The sequence below is a fragment of the Balaenoptera borealis genome (genome assembly GCF_965194805.1).
Source record: "Balaenoptera borealis genome assembly, chromosome: 2".
NCBI classification, from domain to species: Eukaryota; Metazoa; Chordata; class Mammalia; order Artiodactyla; family Balaenopteridae; genus Balaenoptera; species Balaenoptera borealis.
This window is the reverse complement of record NC_138867.1, coordinates 63,433,496-63,452,269: the sequence shown is the minus strand read 5'-3', so window position 1 is coordinate 63,452,269 and position 18,774 is coordinate 63,433,496. Positions and strand designations below refer to the sequence as shown.

Below are 18,774 nucleotides of genomic sequence, written 5' to 3'. Positions count from 1 at the left end.
GTTTTGTTTTTTGTTTGTCCCATCTGTTTCTGTTCCTTTTTTCCTTTTTGAAGCTTTCCTTCAGATTAATTGAATATTTTTTTATGAGTAGAAACTGAAATTTTTTTAGCAAGCCTATTGGAGATGAGCTTTTAATTGCATATTTCTTGTAACTGTAAATCTGGAAGAGAGAATTAAACTCTAGATATTTGAGATGGTAGGATGAAGAAAAACTAAATAAGGGAATTAATTGGTATCTGGAATATAGAGATACTACATGGAGGGCAAGTCGTTTTCTAACTTTATTATTAAAAGAAAAAGAAATAAAACTACCTTAAGTTGTTTAGGTTAATTAGATATAAACTATAAAGTTGGGAGAAACAACTAAGGAAGACGTAGGATTCTCTTTTTTGTAATTACTTTTAGACACTATATAATTATTCTCTGTTTGTAGGTGTAGGGAGACAAAGTTCACCTGAAGAGTATAATGCCTCACATTTGTAATAGTGTAACTTTTTTTAAAAACAGAAATTACCTTTCTATTAAATGCATAACCTTTATTAAATTCATCCTTTTTTGTGTGTTTTAAACTGTTTACTTTCTCTTTTTTCTATCATAGCTTGAAATTTTGACAAACTTGGCAAATGAAGCCAACATATCAACTCTTCTTCGAGAATTTCAGGTTTGTGTACAGTGCTAATTATACAATAACTTCTAAAGCATCTGTTCAGTTTAAAGTAAGATATATATCTTTCTCAGTTTAGATATGTGTAATTGTATAAATAAAACAGTGATTTGGGGCAAGATTGACAACTAATAAATTTATAAATTTTCAAGAATAAACATTAACTACAAATCTAAAATTTAAGGGAAATGGAATGGTAGTCCCTTTCATGTTTTCATATCATAGAATTTGAGAGACTGGTTTATAACTCCTTGTTTGAAAATAAGTCACTGTAACGATTCTATCTTTTTGTGCTGTCATCATCAATAGTCCATGCTATACGCTATACTCATGAAAATGGCTTCACTTCTTACATGATTGTCCCTATTTGATTGGCCTACTACTGTTTCAGACATTATCCTCTTAGCTTCATGTATAGCTCCAAAAAATTGGTTTAAAATTGGCCTCATCATGATTTTTTAAATTGTTGTTAATGTTTTGTTTTGCTGTATTTTTTAAATCATGTGTGCTGTTGGATGAGATGTTTCCCAGCTACACATCCCCCCAAAATACTAAAAAGTTACCTCATGGATCTTATGCCCTTTATGATGAAAGGGTTAGCTCTGAAGACTTAGTGGTGGAGCACAGTAATAGAAAACCTCATATCAGTAGTACGGGTTTTACATCTCATCAGCAGTTTTCTTAGCAAAAGTATACCACATGCTACACACGAATCACAAAATTGTTGTCAACTCCCAGCTTTTATAGATTTAACTTATTTTGTTGCCATAGTCATTCTATTTGCCTGCATTAAATTTCTTTTTAGCCATATAGACATTGTATTTCTTTTTAACTGTGTGATCTTACACTTTTAACAGGGATAGTAGAATATTATAACATATTCATGCTTTATAATTTTGTAACTGAATTACTATACTTTCATGCTATATATTTTTCTAGAAAAAGTCCTTGTAAAATTAGGATATCTGCTCATCTTATATTTACATACCAGAAAATATAGTATCTCAAGTTCTTATCTAGTAATCTGTGGTATAGAACATTGCTTAAATTTGACTTTATTTTAAAGTTTTTGTCTTTGTGTTTGCAGTTTTTGCTTTTCCTCTTATCATGTGTAATCTGTGTAATCTGTTTGGGGGTCCTTTTGCTGTCTATTTTCTGCTTATGTCAGGGTTACTGGGGTTGTAGGGAAGGAGTCTCAGGTAATTTTATGGCATTATTTACCTGTTTCAGGATATTGGTGATCTAGTCATTTCATTTAATATCAGGATGTTTAGTAAGGTCCATTGTTTAGTCAGACTTTTTAATATATTCTTTCTTCATGTATCCTTTTTTATCACTGTCTATATTTTACCTTATTTCTGTGTTTATGGGTTATGTTCATAGATGTGTACAGTTTATTCATAACTTTTTGAGAAAATAGACAACTTTTCTAAAGACTCAGTTTTTTGTAACTGAGGAAATTAGGTAATCAACTGGGAAATGGTTTTAAATACAGTTGATCTTTCCTACATGGAACTAAGAGAGTTTAATTTGTTTAATTTATTTCCTCAACATTTAATCGTGTTTTGGTACCATTTTCACTAAATTCGTGTGCCTTTTAGATATTCTTGGATTTTCTCCTCCATTTGCCATTTAGGCACCATTTAAATGCATATCCTGTTTTGCATGTTAGATGAACGTGGTGTTAATTCTACATTATGTACTTGTCGTTTGAGGTTGGGAATCATTTTTTAAAATTTCAGTTGAAAATGGGATTTTAAATTCCATTTATATGTAATGTATATAAATATGCATATTTATTAAAAATACATTTGTTTCTGTATACAATAAAAGCTTAGTTTTTAAATTAGGAAAGTTATAACCAAAGTGAAATTCTTTAGGTCTGTAATAAATAAGTGATTAATTTCTTTTTAAGTTTATATAAATATATGGTTTACAGTGTATTTTTAAAGCATTCTTTTCAAGAAAATCTTTTTCAAAAGTGTGGTGTTTTATTTTGTTGCAAATCAAGTATTTATAAAGTCTTTATTGGAATGCTACTCACTGTAGCTGTTGCAGTTTACTACCATTCAGATACCATTTTGAAAGTATAAAATGTTTATCAGTGGCATATTGATCCTTTTCCTCCTCTTCGCCCAATTTTTAGCTTTAGTATCTCTGAAAAAGCAACCCTTTTTTCATAGATTCACAGATGCTGCTGGTTAAATGAACTGAAACCTCCAAAGAGAGGGTTCTCATCATCTCTTTCAACCTTGCACTTAAACTAATTGCTGTCCTTGGGTGACTGCTCCCCACTATCTCTTCTGGAGTCACAAGCCACTGTAGCCACAGGTGAATGAACCTGGCTTGAAAATGTGCCTCTTCTGTAGCCACATTCTTTAAGTGAAAAAACAGAACTAAATTAATTCAGGAGTTGGACCTCTTGTTATGCCTTTAGATGAGAAGATTATGTATTCTAGAATTCTTATATTCTGACAGAGCTTAATATATTAGGGATTTTTTTGTTCACTTGATAGTGCCAATGTATGAACTAACTGAGATAATTTTTTAGACCTATGTGAAAAGCCAGGATAAACAGTTTGCAGCAGCCACTATTCAGACTATAGGCAGATGTGCCACCAACATCTCAGAAGTCACTGACACATGCCTTACTGGCCTGGTGTGTCTGCTGTCCAACAGGGATGGTAAGTTGACAGCTTCATTTTATTTTCAAATAATTTCTCATTTCAATATTCTTGGTATGATCTACAGATTGTAACTTCTTTTTTAGTATTGCATTTTAGTTTTTCCTGTATGTCAGTAGCATGGTTACAATGAATAGTAACATTTTATCTTTGAAATACACACACGCACACACACACACACACACACACACACACACACACACACACACACACAGTTTTTTTTGTTGTTTTAGTAAATTAGATAATTAACTTACAAACAGAATTTTCTTGCCTGACCAGAACTAAGAAAGTATAATTTGTTTATTTTATTTCTTCACAATTTAATCACCTTCATTGCACCCTTTCCACAAAGGTTCTATTTTACTGGTTTTTAATGACATATGTCATGTATAATATTGGTTCACCTGCAGAGGGTGCTAAAAGCAGGCAAATGACTTTACAACATGAGAAGTTATAAAGACTAGATCAAAAAAGTATGTAAATGTGTAACTTCAAAGCTTTTTTCCAGAAAGTCACTTAATAATTTTATATTCAAGATTAATTAGATTTAAAAGTCATCAGTTTGGAACAGCTTCATGTTTTTAAGCCAGTGTCTAAACATTTTGTAAAACTGGATAGGTAATATCCAGTAAAGTACATAATCTAGATTTCATACTTTCTGTGGTAAATGTCTGTTATTTCTATGATATGGCTTTAGAATAAATGAGACCTTTTGAAGAAAGAAAGAAAAATGATTCAGCTTTCACCTTTAAAATAATTTAATTAAAATGAGATTAAAACAAGGGATTTTTTTAGGAAAAGCATAATTTTCTGTGTAAAATTATTGAAATTATTTGTGGAATTCTAAATATAATTATGTCATATCTAGACCCAGGCATATATGACATAGCAACCATAAGGTGAAACATAACAAAATTGATTACTTTTTATATTTTATTTGAAAAGTAAATTTTTACTATGTTACGCCTAATTGTCTTTTTCCAGATGTAGATCTCTAGAAAGCTGTAACATTATTGTAAATACTTCTAATGAAAAAAAATTCGAAACAAAATTTATCCCCAAATAAGAATGATCTTTCCTGTAAGCATAAACTTATAAATTTTAACCTGTAAATTCAAGATATTATGATGGATAGAACATTTTTCTATATGCAGTATTGTAACTTCAAATAAGTGGCAAGAAAAATTATCAAGGAAATAGATATAAAAAAAAAATTGACTGTAGAAGGTAACTACAGAGGATAGGGTGCTAAATGTCATCCATTTTTATCTATTTCTACTTTTAACAATAACATCCTTTTTGTCTCTATTTCTATGTCACACTTTAAAATGTGAGTTAAAAAATATGTTTTCATTTTCCTATGTCTTTAATAATGACTTTCTATTTGATCAAACAAGACACACTTCAATTTGATTGCATACAAAAAGCACCACAAATCAGTTAGAATACTGGCTAGTTCTTTCAAATACAAAATGGATCTAAGGTTTGTCAGTTTTATATTTTGACCACTTTTTCTCATGTGAAATTTTCAAGCTGGATTTTAAAGCAGTTGTTTCTACTTAGGCTTTCTAACACATTAATTTCTCAAAAACTATTTTTTATTGACTTTGATTTAAAAGATGAATATTCTGTACCCCTGTAGTACTTTTTTCTTTTTAGCAAGCTTTTCCTTTATCTATTTTAAAAAAATTTTTATTTTATATTGCCGTATAGTTGATTTACAATGTTATGTTTGTTTCAGGTGTACAGCAAAGTGATCCAGTTATGCATATACATATATTTATTTTTTTTCAGATTCTTTTCCCATTTAGGCTGTTACAGAATATTAAGTAGAGTTCCCTGTGCTATACAGTAGGTCCTTGTTGATTATCTATTTTATTTATAGTTATGTGTATATGTTAATCCCAAACTCTTAATTTTTTATTGACTTTGATTTAGAAGATGAATATCCTATACCCTGTAGTACTTTTAAGGGAAGAATAGATCATTTTATAATTAGTCAATGGGAAACTAATATAATTTATAATCACTCTTCAAGGTAGATTTACTCATTTAAACTCTGACATTTTAATGTTCAGGCTTTTGTTTTTGGTAAATCAAAACTCTGTTTATAACCGTGGATTTTTTTTCTGCTTTGAATATTAAGAAACTTAAATTGTATTTTTCAGGTTCTGATTTCACAATCATCATTTGCCTGATTCTTTAACTGTTTATCATATGTGCTTCACTTTCATAGTTTGGAAACTGGCTTAGTGACATTAAAGAACGTAATAATATTTTTAACTTAAAATGGTCATTTGTTACAACAGAGCCCCTTTCTCTTCCTATTGAAAGATCTGTTTTTAGGAATAAATGCTGTGAATGAGACCTCAGTTTCTTTAAAATCTGTAAGATCTTTTGGCCCTCTAAGGGTCTATGACTCTTTGATTTTATATTAGTATGAATACCTCATCTCTTTTTAGATAATGTATCTTACAACCCCAGGGACAGCACTGAGACTCCATTGTTTTTACATATATTTAATATATTCTTCTTGACCTGTAGGGTTTTTGTTGTTGTTGTCTTCTTCCTTCTTGGCATGGACAGGACTTCTAGGCAGACTTGAAGGTTGCCCTAAAATAGTCCATTATCACTATGTAAGTTTCACTGATAAACAAATTTCTTAAAGACCTTAAGGAGAAATCTGCATTTCACTTGACTTAGGATAATTTAATTCCTCAGTTAATTTTCTTTAGGTAATATATTAGCAAAATTTGCTTGTCTGAATAACCTTCTTACCATCTACTGTAAACTAAAAGAATTGGGGCAAAAGACTATTTTTTGTTTTGTTTGTTTTATATAATATAATAGGCATTTGTTGAAAAGTCGAATCAGTTGAGGTATTTAGTATGTGTAGAATAGATGAATAAGATATTCATCAGCCTATAGAAAGTTTCTGCCCATAAGGAGCTCACAGCCTAATGGAGGGAGGCAATAATAAACAAGTGTACTACAGTCTTCCTGTATATTGACCACTTACTCAATTGCCAGCTGTCTGCTCTCATGCAGAACTAGACTACCTATTTTTGAATGTTAATGTTGTCTTGAATAAATTACCCAATCTCCCTGTGCTTCAGATTCCTCATTTGTAAAATGAAGATAATAGTAGGCTGTACTAATCTTGAGAAACTTAAGTGAAATAATCTGGTCACAGAAAGACAAATACTGAATGTTTCTACTTGTATGACGTATTAAAATAGTCAAATTCATAGAATCCAAGGACAGAAAGGTACTTGCCAGGGGCTAGAAGAAAAGGGAAATGGGCAGCTACTAATCAGCAGGCATCAATTTTAGTTAAGGGAGGTGAATAAGCTCTGGAGATCTACTGTACAACACTGTACCTGTAGTCAATGGTAATGTATCATATGGTTAAAAATTTGTTAAGAGGGTAGATCTCATGTTAAGTGTTCTTACCAAAATAAAATTAAAATGTTTAGAAATAGTAGGCTATACTTCTTAGAGTGAGGACCATTAAGTTCTGTTGAGGACAAGGAGAAAGCTTGGAAAGGCCCAGAACATAAGATCACTTTGTACTTGTGGTGGAGTACCACTGCAGTGCTGAGGTCTTTGAAAACCAGGAGGTAGCATAAAGGAAAAGTAGGGTGGAATTACCCAAAGGGGATGAGAAGGCACCTGGGTAGGGTAGAATAACACCCTCCCCCTCCAACCCAACGCCTAAGATTTCCAGGTCCTGATGCCTGGAACCTGTGAATATGTTACCTAATGTGGCAACGGGAACTTTACAGATGTGATTAAGATTCTTGAGATGCAAACAATAAATGCTGGAGAGGGTGTGGAGAAAAGGGAACCATCTTGCACTGTTGGTGGGAATGTAAATTGATACAGCCACTATGGAGAACAGTATGGAGGTTCCTTAAAAAACTAAAAATAGAACTACCATATGACCCAGCAATCCCACTACTGGGCATATACCCTGAGAAAACCATAATTCAAAAAAAGTCGTGTACCACAATGTTCATTGTAGCACTATTTACGATAGCCAGGACATGGAAGCAACCTAAGTGTCCATCGACAGATGAATGGATAAAGAAGATGTGGTATATATATACAATGGAATATTACTCAGCCATAAAAAGAAACGAAATGGAATTATTTGTAGTGAGGTGGATGGACCTAGAGTCTGTTATACAGAGTGAAGTAAGTCAGAAAGAGAAAAACAAATACCGTATGCTAACACATATATATGGAATCTTAAAAAAAAAAAAAAAGGTTCTGACGAACTTAGGGGCAGGACAGGAATAAAGACGCAGACATAGAGAATGGACTTGAGGACACAGAGAGGGGGAAGGGTAAGCTGGGACAAAGTGAGAGAGTGGCATGGACATATATACACTACCAAATGTAAAACAGATAGCTAGTGGGAAGCAGCTGCATGGCACAGGGAGATCAGCTCCGTGCTTTGTGACCACCTGGAGGGGTGGGATAGGGAGATGCAAGAGGGAGGGGATATGGGGATATATGTATACATATAGCTGATTCACTTTGTTATGCAGCAGAAACTAACAAGTTAGAAAAAAAAAATTCTTGAGATGGAGAGATTATTCATCCAATAATCTTGGACCCAATGTAACCAAGAAAGTCAGATGTCAAAAGCAGAGGCTAGAATGATGTCTTTGCTGGCAGGGGGCCTTGAGCCAAGGAATGTGGGTAGCCTCTAAAATTTTGAAAAGGCAAAGAACAGATTTCCCCTTAGAACCTCTGTGGAGAACTTAGTCCTGTTAACACCTTGATTTTAGCTCCACAAGACTCGTGTTAACTTCTGGCTCCAGAACTGTAAAATGATAAATTTGTGTTGCTTTAAGCCACTAAGTTTGTGGTAATCTATAACAACAACAATAGGAAACTAAAGTGCCACCAAAGGGTAAATAATGCCAAATTTATTTCAACTATAGCCAACCCTGCCTCTACATGTGGATTATTAAAATTATACAACTTTTTTTTTTTTTTTACTTAGGCTAGTTTTGCAATAATATATTTTAAAAAGATAAATTTTTTACTCTGGATTCTTCAAAACCACACTTAACCATACTTTACTTTGCATGGTAATTGCTTACATAACCACTTAATGTTTCCTAGCAGAGTGTAAGTTTGATGAGGGCAGAGTCTCATTCTGATTTGTTTCTGTTTTCCTCATAGCTCCAAGAGGTGGTCTTTATAAAAGTAATACCTGCTCATAGTAACATAGAACATTAGAGATAAAATGGTACATTCTGGTTCTGAGTTTGAATTCTTCAGTGCATTTCTCTTTCTTCATCTTTAAGATGATAATAAGATATCTACCATATGTTATTATGAGACTTAAAGAGAAATATATCATTTTGTAAACTGAAACATTATGAAATATTAATGTATCATTTCCAGGGAGAAAGAGGTGTGTGTGTGTGTGTGTGTGTGTATATACACACATATATATAATATGAAATACATATGTTTAATAATAATTAGAATGATAAAAAATTTTGCTTATATTCTTAAACGGAGCTAGATAAGAAAATATATTTCAGAGAAAAAGAGTAACAGAACACAAGTCATGGTATATTTCCAGAATAATATTAAAATAAACCTATGTGTTTGCCAGGGGAATCTCTAATATCCATGAATCTCAGTTAATAAAAATGCCAGAATAATAAGTAAAGGCAGTGTTGGTGTATTTCTTTGGCATCAGTAACGTTAGTAATCATTTATATAAGATTCATTCCATTAGGTCAGGTGCTCTTACTAGTTTATGACATTTCTCTACCGGTGCCACTAAAATCGTAACTCTGGACCAGTGATTAGCCTGTGATAACTCAATCTCAGAATCCCAATTTGAGGATCTGCTTCCTAGAGCCACTCCTAGTACGAATTACTATATTAGTTAAGGCCCTGGCAAGAAACAGATGATACACTTAAAAGGGACAATTGAAGAGAATTTAATGAAGGAACTATTTATTTATAAATTGTGGGTGGGATTAAGGGAAACCAACAAGATATACTGTAACACCCTGGGGCTCGCAGGGTAGCAACGGTGGGAAGCCTTTACCATATGTAGAATTGAAGGGAAGTGGTTTGAGGAGTCGGGACACTTAACAGACCCTGAAGGAGAGAGCCACTCATAGGAACTGAAACCTTCAATAGAGGAATACTAGCACTGCCAGGGAGGTCTGGCAGGAGAGGGATCCAGGATAATAAATATTCTCTCCTGCCCCCTGATTTCTTGCTGGTGCTTCCTATTGGCTAAACATACCTGTAAGTGAGGGACAAAGGAATCTGGCTGATACAGTCCACAGAAGTCAGCCTCTCAGGGCCAAGAAATGCAGAGTTGGGCCAAGAAATGCAGAGAGTGGATTCATGCATCAAATGGAAACGGTTTAGCTCACAAGCCCACTCTTTCTGGCTTGAAGTCCATGCTATTTCTATAGTAACACCTTTCCTACTACTAATAATACGTGCTACTCACTTTTCTAGACGTACCACTTAAAGAATTTTTTTAAAGTTTGCTATTTTCTTTAGAATTGAAAAAATGTTATGTAGATTCTAAGTATTTGATTACCACTATATAACTGCTAGGAATCAAAGAACAGTATTTGAGAGCTGTGATTAAAAGCCAAAGACAGTTGAACATTATGGTGATTGCGTAATCTAACCTCACTTTGCTTTTCTGAATTAAAGAAGCAGAGGTTAGAAAGGGATATCAGAAGCTAGGAGACAACAACAGAAGTTAGAAATTAAAGTATACTCTCCTACTTTAGATGAAGGTTCACCCCCCCAAATTTAGATGTACACTCATGGTTATAGTTTTCACCTAGTCATTTAAGACATGTAGAATGTTTTGCTAATTTAAATTTACATTTTACCAAGAATAATGAGTTTGAATTGAATTATACATATTTAATATGCATAATGTGAATTTTTTTCAGAAATAGTTGTTGCTGAAAGTGTGGTTGTTATTAAGAAATTACTGCAAATGCAACCCGTACAACATGGTGAAATTATTAAACATATGGCCAAACTCTTGGACAGTATCACTGTGAGTACCAATTAAGAGATCTTTGTTTTTAGTACCAATTCAGCCGAATTTTATTCAGTAAATTATAGTTTTATTAAAATAAACAGATATACTGAAGTATAATGGTGAAGAGAGCTGAACTCTCCTTGTTCTAAGATTCCACACTGTTGTGGAAGGGAATCACAAATCTGAAAAAAGGGAAGGATACAATAAATACTGCAGTATTGGCTTGGAATTGGAGGTATCAATGTGAACTTCATGGGTTTTTATATAGAGAGCTAGATGTATTGGAGTGTATATGCATGTATGTGTGTGTCTATACACATTTGTATGTACACATATGAATTCGTACATGAGTATACAAACATCTGTTTCCTAATGCTGTCCTTTAAGAGGGCCTACATGCAATAATAACCCCAGTACCACTGAGCACACCTAGTGCCCAGATCTTGTTTGTTTGTTTTTTTAATTGAGGTATAATTTCATACCATAAAATTCACCCTTTTAAGTATGTAACTCATTGGTTTTTGGTATATTCACAAGGTTGTGCAACCATGACCACTCTGTAATTCCAGAACGTTTTCATCATCCCTAAAATCAAGTTCCTAACGTGAAACTCCTGATCCTCCCGTTACTGCAGCCCCTGACAACCACTAATCTACTTTCTGTCGCTGTGGATTTGCTTATTGTGGACATTGCATACAAATGGAATCATATAATAAGTGGCCTTTTGTGTCTGGCTTTCTTCACTTAGAGTGTTTTCAAGGTTCATGCATGTTGTAGAATGTAGTACTGCATCCCCTTTTATGGTAGACTTTGGTTTTTAAATTCCATTCAGCGTTTAAAGGAACCAGGGCTCCTTAGAGAAATGGCTGATTTCTGAGCTAGGGCAAGGAAAGAAGAAGATAATCTTGGAACATCTTGTTGGGCCATAAAAACAAGACAGTGCTCACAGAATGGTAGAGATGTGTCAGAAAGATACAAGAGCCAGCTTAAAGGAACCCCCTACTGGCTAATTTGAGCAACAAAATAAATGATAGTAAAAGGATTATAACCTATTCAATAGGGTAAGAATCTCTGAATCCACACTTGAATGGATGAATTAATGAATGAGTAAGGAGAAAGGGAAGTTCTTCCTTACAATGCAAAACAACTAATAATTGTAGAAGAACAAAGGATGGAATTAGAATAGCCATCACAACAATAATTGATTCACATGAGAATCATTAACAAATGCTGGAAACTAGGGGGTGAAAATTTTAGTAACAGGATATTTGCACAGTTTTAAGGTATAAATAACCTCATAAGTTATTCTTAACTTAAAAGAGCAAATTATTGACTTTTGACTTTACAACGGAGAAGCCTAGCAGACACTACCTGAACCAAATGAACATAGTTATCATTGCCAGAAATGGGATTATGTACCTTCTGATAAGATACACCGAACAGAACTCAGCATCAAGTCTGTTGAATTCCTGCCAAAAGTGAATAACTTGAATCTAATCATGAGACAAAACCAAATGAGGGTATTCTACAAAATAATTGTCTTACAGTCTTTAAATATGCTAATATCATAAAATGGAAAGAAAAACTCAGGAACTTTTGCAGGTTAAAAGAGATTAGAAGGATATGACAACTCTATGTAACATAATTTTGGATTTTCTTTTGCTATAAAGGATTTTATAGGGATAATTGGAAAAATCTCAATAAAATCTTTAGAATAGTTAATAGTATTGGTTCACTGTTCAGTTTCCTGGTTTTTAAATAATTCTACTGTGTTTATTATATAAGAGCATTCATTTTATTAGGAAGTTTATACTGAAGTATTTCAGAGTATTAGGGCATATCTACAACTTTGAGTGATTTGGAAACCAAAATGTGTTTGTATATGTAGAAAGCTAGAGCAAATGTAGTAAAATGTTAACATTTGGGAAATGTGGGTGAAGGGTATTCAGAAATTCTTTTTATTCTTCTTGCAAGTTTTCTATACATCTGAAGTTGTTTAAAAATTACATTAAATTGAAAAATAAATATTAATTTTTACTCTGTCACATTACATGTCCTTACATTAAAATCGCTATACTTCACTTTGCCCATCACTTTGCCCACCAGTATAAAATGGTGAGGGTAAAAGAACCTATGTTATTGAAAGTACTGTGTTAGTTAAGTAATGTAAAGCTCTTAGAACATTGCCTGGCGCACAGCACCGCATGTTAGCTGTTATTGTTATTTGTGTCCTATTTCATTCTCTTCTTCCTTTAGAACTAAAGTTTTTGGAAGAATTACCTGAAAAGAATTTTATTTCCTTACCTTCAACTCGTCAACCCATCACAGTCTGATTTTGACTGTCCACCACTCCACTACTGCTTTTGCAAGGTTATTGACTATCTCCTTTTATTAAATCCAGTGGATAATTTGCTGTCCACATCTTTCTTGATCTTTCATTAGCATTTGATTTCACTGACCACTGCTTCACTTTTGAGACATTCTCTCCATTGCTTCTGTCTGGTTTTTCTTCAAACTCTTCTCCACTGTGTTTGTCTTTTACTCTGCCTGTCCCTTGAATGTTGGTTAGTTTGACAGCTAATGTTCTATAACTAGAGGGGTTGTAGTTTAAGGAGGGGGCAGTATATTACAGTCAGCCCTCATATTCATAAGTTTTGCATCCACAGATTCAACCAACCGGGGATGGAAATTTTGATCCAGGTTGGTTGAATCTGCATATGCAAAACCTGCAACTGTATGTTTTTTGGGAAAAAAATCTGCGTGTAAGTGGACTCATGCAGCTCAAACCCATGTTGTGCAAGGGTCACCCTTCTTCCTTGTTTGAAGATGGGGTAATCTATGCTCAGAGTCTGTTCAGAGGGATCATATTTGTATAGTTAAAGGTAATAGATGGCTGGGTTTGGAGCCTACTAGTCAGGACCAATTTTTAATCTCTCTAGTGGCAAAGTTTTCTTTCCTTCAGAGTGTTATTAAAGCTTGCAGGGCAGTTACACATTTATCTTAAAGCTAAGAATAATACTCACGGGGTCACTTAGCATCTGATCTTCTACCACATTCTCACCACTGTTCTTTGTCTTCATATCTACTGTTATTGTTGATTAATCATCAAAGTCAGGACTTATTACAAAGACTGTGTATGAGAGGTTAAGAGAGTGGATTTGAAAACCAGATGAGTTGTGTTCAAGTTTAGACTCTGCCTTTTACTAGCTTTGTGATCTTAAGCAATACTTGACTTCTCCCTGCTCCAGTTTTCTTCTCTGTAAAATGAGAACCGTAGTACTAATAACTATAGATCTGTTGTGAGGAATAAATGAGTCAACATATTTGAAACACTTAAAACAGAGCTTCGTGTAAGCTGTAATTATGATCATGGCTATATTTAAAGTTTTTGAGGGAGACAGACTTAATGATAAGGTTTGAATTTAGTAAGCATCCTCGTTGCTTCATTTCTATTTTACTAATTTATTTAACATAACTCCTCTAGTGCTAATCATATGCTAGGTACTATTCTAAGCACCTTAAAAATATAAATCATTAATTTTAATAACAACTCTGAAAGGTAGGTTCTATTCTATATATTTTACATAAAAGAAAACTGAGGCACAGAGAGGTTAAGTAACTTGCCTAAGGTCACATAGCTAGTAGGTCTGCTTTCTTAACCAATACATCATGATATATCTGTTTTCCATTTCTAGTCTCTCTTTTCTGTATCCAATTTACTTGCCTACTCACTGACCTGGCCAGGACTTTATTGTTGTTTCCTTTTGATTCCCCTAAATCATTGAGAAATTAGGCATTAGATTGGTCCATATTTGCCCATATGTGGAATAAATGTTTGACATCATTTGTCAGTGATCTGTTGATGGGAGATAAGAGGGTAAAACCTTTTCCTCAAGTCTACTGAGATAGACATCCAGCATCCCTGTGTACCAGGCATCAAATTTCAGTAGTATTTTTAGTCATTGTAACAATCACAAATACTCCTACAGGTATTTAGATACCTTTTAGACAAGTGTTACATCATCTAGTAAGAACCACTTTTCTAAGCAAGAACTAATGAACCACAGCAGTGAACTCTAGATTGGGGAAATCAAAGAATAGAGATACACAAATATATGTATATATTTATACACATAATTAAAATGTATAAAGATAGACTAGGAATGTCTAACAAAAGTGCTGAGAACTCTTGAAAAAGAAGGGCCATAATCATAATATAAGGGAAATTCTAATAATCTGGAACTAAAAATATTGAACAATCTTAGAAAATCTAGGGGTAGGATGGGATTGGGACGGAATAAATGTGTTTTGAAGGTCTCATGGGAGGAAGAGAAGGGAGAGAAGTGAAATTATTTTCGTATTCTCATCTTGTGTTTAAAAAGTAGTAAGGTGCCCCCCCACCTCCTGGCACACCGGCCTGTCTCCTCTCCCCAGCCCCGATGGGCGGGCGGGCTGCCTGAGGAAGCGGGAGGGTAGGGCTGGGCCGGCCGGCGAGCAGACGACAATGCGGAGCTTCTGCACGGCCCCCAGCTGCACGCGGAAGAGCACGCAGTCGGACCTGGCCTTTTTCAGGTTCCCATGGGATCCAGCCAGATGCCAGAAGTTAGTGGAGAATTGTAGGAGAGCCGACTTAGAAGTTAAAACACCTGATCAACTAATTTAACATTACCGATTGTGTGCCAAACACTTTGAGACTTATATGATCCATAGAACTAGTCCTTATAGGGCAGTTCTTCGAGATAATGCAATACCAACAATATTTGATCTTACCAACCATTTGAATAATCCACACAGACACAGAAAAACCAAATAAAAGAATTGAGTGAAGATGAAATCAGGACACTGAAACAGAAGAAAATTGATGAAACTTCTGAACAGGAACCAAAACATAAGGAAATAACAGCAATGCTCAGAACCCCAGTGCAGAAGAAGGGGGTGAAGAGTAGGAGGAAGACATTTTACCTTTATCCCTTGAAGAGAAGGAAAACAGAGAATACTTAAAATCTTTATTTGAAATTTTAATTCTTATGGGGAAACAGAACATACCTCTGTATGGACATGAAGCTGATGAAATCCCAGAAGGTCTCTTTACTCCTGATAACCTTCAAGCACTGCTGGAGTGCCGGATCAGTTCTGAGAAAGCGCTTTGAGACAACGTCAATGAACACATTGTTCTGTTCAAAAACACAGCAGAAACAGATGCTAGAGATCTGTGAGAGCTGCATTCGGGAAGAAACCCTCAGGGAAGTGAGACACTCACTTCTTTTCCATCATCATGGACGATGTGGTGGACATAGCAGGGGAGGAGCACCTGCCTGTGTTGGTGAGCTTTGTTGACGAAGCTCTCAACCTGAGGGAGGAATTTGTGGGCTTCCTGCCTTATGAAGCCGATGCAGAAATTTTGGCTGTGAAATTTCACACTACGATAACTGAGAAGTGGGGATTAAACATGGAGTACTGTCATGGCCAGGCTTACATTGTGTCCAGTGGATTTTCTTCCAAAGTGAAAGTTGTTGCTTCTAGACTTTTAGAGAAATACCCCCAAGCTATCTACACACTCTGCTCTTCCTGTGCCTTAAATACGTGGTTGGCAAAATCAGTGCCTGTTATGGGAGTATCTGTCGCATTAGGAACAACTGAGGAAATTTGTTCTTTTTTTCCATCAATCACCACAACTGCTTTTAGAGCTTGACAATGTAATTTCTGTCCTCTTTCAGAACAGTGAAGAAAGGGGCAAAGAACTGAAGGAAATTTGCCATTCTCAGTGGACAGACAGGCATGATGCGTTTGGAATCTTAGTGGACCTCCTACAAGCACTTGCTTTGTGTTTAGATGGTATAATTAGTGACACAAATGTTAGATGGAATAACTGTATAGCTGGCCAAGCATTTGTACTCTGTAGTGCGGTGACAGATTTTGATTTCATCGTTACCATTGTTGTTCTTAAAAATGTTCTATCTTTTACAAGAGCCTTTGGGAAAAATCTTCAGGGGCAAATCTCTGATGCCTTCTTTGCAGCCAGTAGTTTGACTGCCGTGCTGCATTCACTAAATGAAGTGATGGAAAATATCGAAGTTTATCATGAATTTTAGTTTGAGGAAGCCACAAATTTGGCAACCAAACTTGATATTCAGATGAAACTCCCAGGGAAATTTCGCAGAGCCCAGCACAGTAACCTGAAATCTCAGCTAACCTCTGTGAGTTACTATAAAGAAACTCTTAAGTATTCCAACAGTGGAACACATTATTCAGGAACTGAAAGATATATTCTCAGAAAAGCACCTCAAAGCTCTTAAATGCTTACCTCTGGTACCCTCTGTCATGGGACAGCTTAAATTCAATACATCAGAGGAGGGGCTTCCCTGGTGGCACAGTGGTTGAGAATCTGCCTGCCAATGCAGGGGACACAGGTTCGAGCCCTGGTCTGGGAAGATCCCACATGCCGCGGAGCAACTAGGCCCGTGAGCCACAATTACTGAGCCTGCGCGTCTGGAGCCTGTGCTCCACAACAAGAGAGGCCGCGATGATGAGAGGCCCGCGCACCGCGATGAAGAGTGGCCCCCACTTGCCGCAACTGGAGAAAGCCCTCGCACAGAAACGAAGACCCAACACAGCCATAAATAAATAAATAAATAAATAAATAAATAAAAATTAAAAAAAAAAAATACATCAGAGGAGCATCATGCTGACAGGTACAGAAGTGACTTACCTAATCCTGAGCTGCTGAGCTGCATTGTTGGAGAATCAAGTGGAAACACAGAGGGAAAGATATAGAACTTCCATCCACTATTTATGAAGCCCTTCATCTGGCAGACATCAAGTTTTTCCCTAATGTTTATGCATTGCTGAAGGTCCTATGTATTCTTCCTGTGACGAAGGTTGAGAATGAATGCTATGAAAATGGGCGAAATCGTCTCAAAGCATACCTGAGGAACACTTTGACAGACCAAATGTCAAGTAACTTGGCTTTGCTTAACATAAATTTTGATATAAAGCACGATTTGGATTTAATGGTGGATACATATATCAAACTCTATACAAGTAAGTCAGAGCTCCCTACAGATAATTCAGAAACCATTGAAAATACCTAAGAGACTTTTAAAATAGGCTTTCTCTTATATTTGATATTTGAAAAAAATCTGTCAGAAATTTGAAAATATCTTACAGAAAAGTTGTAAAGTGTACGTAGGCCACTTAATCACTGAATATCTTGATCTGTAGGCCTCCCATTGAGTACATTAGTCATTGATAATCTGCCTGTTTAAATGGCCCGTTTGAAGTCCCATGCTTTGGAGACCTAACTGTTCTTCCAGAAGATAGCATTGAAAGTACCACATTACACTCTGTGTGATCTCTGCTAATGGCACTTTGGAATTGTATTAGTTAAGTCATTTTAGACATAACATTTATCGCTGTGGATCCAGTTGTCAGGGATTGAGTTATCAGTTCTTTGAAGAAATAAATTTTGAGGAGGTATGGGAGGAAAGAATACATTTTATAAAACGTTACAACGAAGCTCATGAGTGATCTTTGAATAGTAGGAGTTTTAAGTATGCTCTTAAAAATCTGTAAGGGACAGTTAAGAAAATTATCAGACTGTAAGAAAAATAGGTGAGCTCACCAAACAAGAATTTCAGTGTAGATTTTGTCTTTATCAAATGAAGTTAAAGGAACAAGTTAAAGTTTGAATGGAAGAGCCTCCCATTGTTGTTCCACATCTGGTTGTTGCTGTTTACATTCCTTTATTGAGCCTACATCTTCATAAGCTTTTTGAACACTTCTGTTTCATGGTCAAGACAGGATCAGAGGCCATGGATACTGACAACTGATTTGTTTGTTTTCTTGGGTTTTTTCCAAGACTGTATCTACTGCCTCATCTTGATTTACAAGCAAAACCTAGAAAAACTACAAAAATAAGTGTGTTGTAGTTTATCTAGGAATAATACAGAAAATATTGCTGTTGTTTTTGGTGAAGAAATCAATTTTGTATAGTTTATTTCAACCTAAATAAAATGTGAATTTTGTTTAAAAAAATATAAGGTGAAAATAGCTTATCTTGGGGTGAAAACAGTGGATTTTGATAGGGAAAATAGTTAATTCCTTGTTTATAAAGAATGATGGAGAAATGTTTGTCTGGTTATGAGAAAGAAATAGGAATGTGGAGTTCTGTATTCCCCATCATCTTGTGCAGAATTTAGTTAAAACTTGTGCTTTTAAGCTTGTTCTGCTCTTGTTAGAAAGGAAGAGGCAAAAGCAAGAGAGCGTTAGGGCTTTCAGGTGAATGCAGCTGCTTATACGTGAAACCTGTGGCAGTATATAAGACCCATATCAAGCAAACCACAGACTTTCTTGGAAGAAGAATTTGTTGTATT

At 35.0% G+C, this 18,774-nt stretch overlaps 1 protein-coding gene across 1 annotated transcript in view; it reads left to right on the top strand.

Moving 5' to 3' along the window:
• AP3B1 (adaptor related protein complex 3 subunit beta 1) overlaps positions 1-18,774 on the top strand; it is a 266,236-nt gene that overhangs the window by 121,222 nt on the left and 126,240 nt on the right. The window contains exons 12-14 of the mRNA XM_082375446.1: positions 599-661; positions 3,216-3,348; positions 10,308-10,417. Coding sequence (XP_082231572.1) covers positions 599-661; positions 3,216-3,348; positions 10,308-10,417 — 306 coding nt within the window. The remainder of the gene's footprint in view (positions 1-598; positions 662-3,215; positions 3,349-10,307; positions 10,418-18,774) is intronic.